Below are 4494 nucleotides of genomic sequence, written 5' to 3' on the forward strand. Positions count from 1 at the left end.
TTCATTTGGTCACTTGGTCTGTTAAGGGGGGTGGGAGAGGGGTCTGGGGGTATCCAGAATGGGGTGTCGATGGTGCGGGATGCACACCCGGGGTATGGATGCGGGATGCGGGATGTGGGATGCGCGTTTGGGATGCACATTTGGGATGCAGCTGCACTAGGTGGCACACTCGCTCCGCCGCGGCACCGCGGCCCCGGCTCCGATCGCTCCGTGCCCGCGGCCCAGGAGCCCACGGCCGATGCCCGCAGCACCGCCCGGCTCGGCTGCATCCAGGGCGCGGAGCTGCGGTGTCCGTCCGTCCGTCCGTCCGTCCGCCCCTCCACCCATCGCGCCACCGCTGCGCTGAGCCCGTCCCGGGGCTGTGCGAGCTGCCAGCGGCCCCAAGGCCAGCGAGTGGCCCCGGCAGCCCGGGCTGGGGACAGCGCCCGACGTGTCCTGTCCCTGCCCTGGCACCGATGTCCCTGCCCAGGGGGATCTGCGGGAGCCAGGCAGGAGCTGCGGGGTCACAGCCGGGACGTGGAGGGACACGGGCTCAGAGGGGACACGGGCTCATGGGGGACATGAGTTCAGAGGGGACACGGGCTCAGAGGGGACACGGGCTTGGGGGGGAACATGAGTTCAGAGGGGACACGGGCTCAGAGGGGACACGGGCTCATGGGGGACATGAGTTCGGAGGGGACACGGGCTCAGAGGGGACACGGGCTCATGGGGGACACGGGCTCAGAGGGGACACGGGCTTGGGGGGGAACATGAGTTCAGAGGGGACACGGGCTCAGAGGGGACACGGGCTTGGGGGGGAACATGAGTTCAGAGGGGACACGGGCTCAGAGGGGACACGGGCTCATGGGGGACATGAGTTCGGAGGGGACACGGGCTCAGAGGGGACACGGGCTCATGGGGGACACGGGCTCAGAGGGGACACGGGCTTGGGGGGGAACATGAGTTCAGAGGGGACACGGGCTCAGAGGGGACACGGGCTCATGGGGGACATGAGTTCGGAGGGGACACGGGCTCGGGGGGGGGACGTGAGTTCAGAGGGGACATGAGCTCGGGGGGGACACGGGTTCAGGGAGGGACATGGGCTCAAAGAGGACACGGGCTCAGAGGAACAGAGGCTCAGAGGGGACACGGATTCAGAGGGGACACGGTCTCGGGGCGACACGGGCTCAAGGAGGGACACGGGCTCAGGGGAACGGGGGTTCAGAGGGGACACGGGCTCAGGGAGGGACATGGGCTTAGCGGGGGACGTGGGTTCAGAGGGGCACGGGCTCAGGGGACACGGGCTTGGGGCCGGAGCCCATGGCGCTGGTCTGGCTTTGCCTCCACCAGGCCTGGACATGGCTCGGGTTGGCCGCTGGCCTTGGGCAGCCCTGCGGACAAGGAGCCAGGGCTGTCCCCTCGCTGTCCCACGGGCTGTCCCCACAGAACGGCTGATGAGGCCGTGTCCTCTCGCTCGGGCTCCTGCGGCGCTCCCCGTACCCCAAACTCCTCGGAGCAGCCCGTCCCCAGTCTCCTGCCCCATCCCCGGCTGGGGCACCGCGCTGGGTGGGCGCTGCGGACACTGCCGGGGCACGAAGGGGTTAAAGCGCCCGGGGCTGTTCTGCGGGGAAGGAGCAGCGTCCCCTCCCTCTGCACATCTGGATGCAATAAGGGCCGGGGAGGCCGGAGCATTCCTGAGCACTGAGGTGGAGGCTGCTCTCGCTGCCGGCCATGGGGCCCTGGCGCTGCCTGCTGCTGCTGCCGCTGCTCGCCCCGGCCCTGCGCGCCCAGCAGCAGCAGTTCATGGAGTACGTGGAGCGGCGCATCACCCTCCTGGAGGTACAGCCCCGAGCGGGGCCCCGCACCCCGAATCGCCCCGCGACGGGCCTCCCAACCCTTCTCCGTGGCGGGGCTGCGAGCGGAGGAGCTGGGATGGGGACGGAGCAGGGCGCGGGGTGACCTGGCAGCCCCTGCCAGCGTCCTGCGCAGCCCAGCGCGGGGATACACGGGAGTAAGATGGGCGTGGGAGCGCGGTGGGACAGGCGGGGGGTGGGAGCAGGGCTGGGAGAGCCGTGGGGACACCACGGGAATGGGAACATCACGGGTCTGGGAACATCATGGGAAAGCAGAGGCGTTGGAGGTCTGGGAGCTTCACAGGGTCGTCGCAGGAACGAGGGCATCAAGGATCTGGGAGCATCGTGGGAGAGTGGGGGGCACCGTGAGTTCAGGAACACCTTGGGTGCATCCTGGGGTGTCACAGGAGAGCAGGGCCTGGCGGATCTGGGGCAGCACAGGAATGGGGGCATTGTGGGTCTGGGACTGTCATGGAAGAGTAGGAACACTGTGGGTTTGGGAATATCGTGGGAGCATTGCAGGAATGGACACCCCGGGTCTGGGAGCACTGCAGAAACAACCCGGGGGCACCACAGGAATGGGAACAGGGTGGGGATGTGACCTAGGGACACAAGCCCTGTGTGGCTCTGGGGACTCCCACAGCCCGGGCAGGCTGGGACAGCTGCCACTGGTGGGCTGTGAGGTTTGGAGACCTCAGTGTCCCCTCGGCCACCCCAGGAGAGGATCTCACAGTGGCATGACCAGAGCAGCCGCTACTCCACGGAGCTGCGGGACTTCAAGAACCAGGTGCTGGGGATGTTGGAGGCGGCCGAGAAGGAGCGGGAGGCGATGAGGGCCGAGGCCGAGAGCGCGGCCGTGCGCGTGGAGCGCCTGGAGAGGGAAGTGGATTACCTGGAGACACAGAACCCCGCCCCGCCCTGCGTGGAGGTGGATGAGACGCTGATGGACAAGCAGGTGGCCACAGCCAAGCAGAGGAAGAATGAGAAGTACACCAAGCTCACAGGTGAGGGGCTGCCGTGGCTCCCTGGGGGATGGTCCTGTCTGGGGGTTACCCTGCCCCTCCCCAGCCCACCCCAGTCCAGGTGTCCCCCAGGCACGGGCTGAGGCATTGTGTCCCAACAGGGCATCTCAGATGTCTCTGGCACAAGCTCCTGTGTCCCCTCCGGCCCGGGAGCTGCATCCAAGCCCCAGGCTGGAGCCTGGTGTGTCTCCAAAGCCTCTGGGGCAGGGCTGGGGTGAGGAGGGCTCCCCTGCCCATGGCATGGGTGCACTAGGGGACTTCTCAATGCCACCAGGGATGCACTTAAACCCGTCAGCGAGTTTCCATGGCGATTGCCTGAGGGCTGGGGTGGGACAGTGAGAAGCCAGCACAAGGCAGCAGCAGTCCCGCTGCAGGGCCGGGCAGTTCCCAGGCTCTTATCACAGCAGTGCTATCTTATCTGCTCCGGCAGATTGCAGCGACACCATCGCCAGTGTCAGGGCCATGAAGATCCTGAAGCGTTTCGGCAGCTCCTCGGGGCTCTGGACCAAGGACGCCGCGGGGAGCTCGGAGAAGATCTACGTGTTCGACGGCACCGCCAACGACACCGTCTACGTCTTCCCCCGCATGCGGGAGTTCACCCTCTTCTCTGCCACCCGCAAGGCCGCCCGCATCAAGCTGCCCTACCCCTGGGTGGGCACCGGGCACCTGGTCTACGATGGGCACCTCTACTACATCCGCCAGCAGGGCCCGTCCTTCCAGGTGATCAAGTTCAACCTGGCCAACAAGACGGTGGTGGACAGCTCGGTGTTCCCGGCCGAGGAGCAGATCCCCGTCTTCGGCCTCTCCCCCTCCACCTTCATCGAGGTGTCGGCGGACGAGGAAGGGCTCTGGGCCATCTATGCCACCAAGGAGGACGAGAAGAACATGTGCCTGGCCAAGCTGGACCCCGCCTCGCTGGACATCGAGCAGATGTGGGACACGCCGTGCCCGCGGGAGAACGCCGAGGGCGCCTTCGTGGTGTGCGGGGCGCTGCACGTGGTGTACAACACGCGCCTGCCCAGCCGCGCCCGCGTGCAGTGCGTCTTCGACGTCAGCGGCACCCTGGCCCCCGAGGACGCCTCCCTGGTCTACTTCCCCAAGCGCTACGGCTCCCACGCCAGCCTCAAGTACAGCCCCCGAGAGAGGCAGATCTACGCCTGGGATGACGGCTACCAGATCATTTACCGCATGGAGATGAAGAAGAAGATGGAGGTCTGAGAGTCCGGCCCAGCCCAGCCCGCAGGACGGAGGCTCTGCCCTTTCTCCCAGCACTGTGAAATGAGGAAATGCTGGATTCCCGCCCCAGCCACCCCCCGGCAATGGGTGTCCCCGCCTGGGAGCACCCGGCAGAGTTCTGGACTAATTTAATGAGGTTTTTTTGTCTGATATAATGAATAAATACCACGCAGTGAAGTGCAGCCACCTGCCTGGGGGAGCGTGGGGTGCTGGGCAGGGCTGCCAGAGCCCTGAGCTCTGCCTTGGCCCTGAGACACCCCAAAAGACACTTCCCAAGGGTGGGGCATCCTTGCAGGGCTCAGAGCAGCGAGCGCAGACCTTGGCTGGGTGCCTGGGCAGGGGGGCTGGGCTGGGGCTCAGGGCAGGGGTTTATGGTGGGGGCTTTGGGTGAGGCTTTTGGAAGG

At 66.6% G+C, this 4494-nt stretch overlaps 1 protein-coding gene across 1 annotated transcript; it reads left to right on the plus strand.

The window, feature by feature from the left end:
• The first annotated feature begins 1663 nt into the window (after positions 1-1663).
• Positions 1664-4267, plus strand: OLFML3 (olfactomedin like 3). The gene is made up of 3 exons (XM_066203819.1): positions 1664-1818; positions 2551-2836; positions 3285-4267. Exons 1-3 carry the CDS (start codon positions 1711-1713, stop codon positions 4070-4072), a joined length of 1182 nt encoding a protein of 393 aa, XP_066059916.1. The 5' UTR covers positions 1664-1710; the 3' UTR covers positions 4073-4267.
• The last annotated feature ends 227 nt before the right edge of the window (positions 4268-4494 follow it).

Source organism: Chamaea fasciata, unplaced genomic scaffold (assembly GCF_029207755.1).
Source record: "Chamaea fasciata isolate MVZ Bird 193981 ecotype frontalis unplaced genomic scaffold, bChaFas1.0.hap1 SCAF_25, whole genome shotgun sequence".
Classification (NCBI taxonomy): domain Eukaryota; kingdom Metazoa; phylum Chordata; class Aves; order Passeriformes; family Sylviidae; genus Chamaea; species Chamaea fasciata.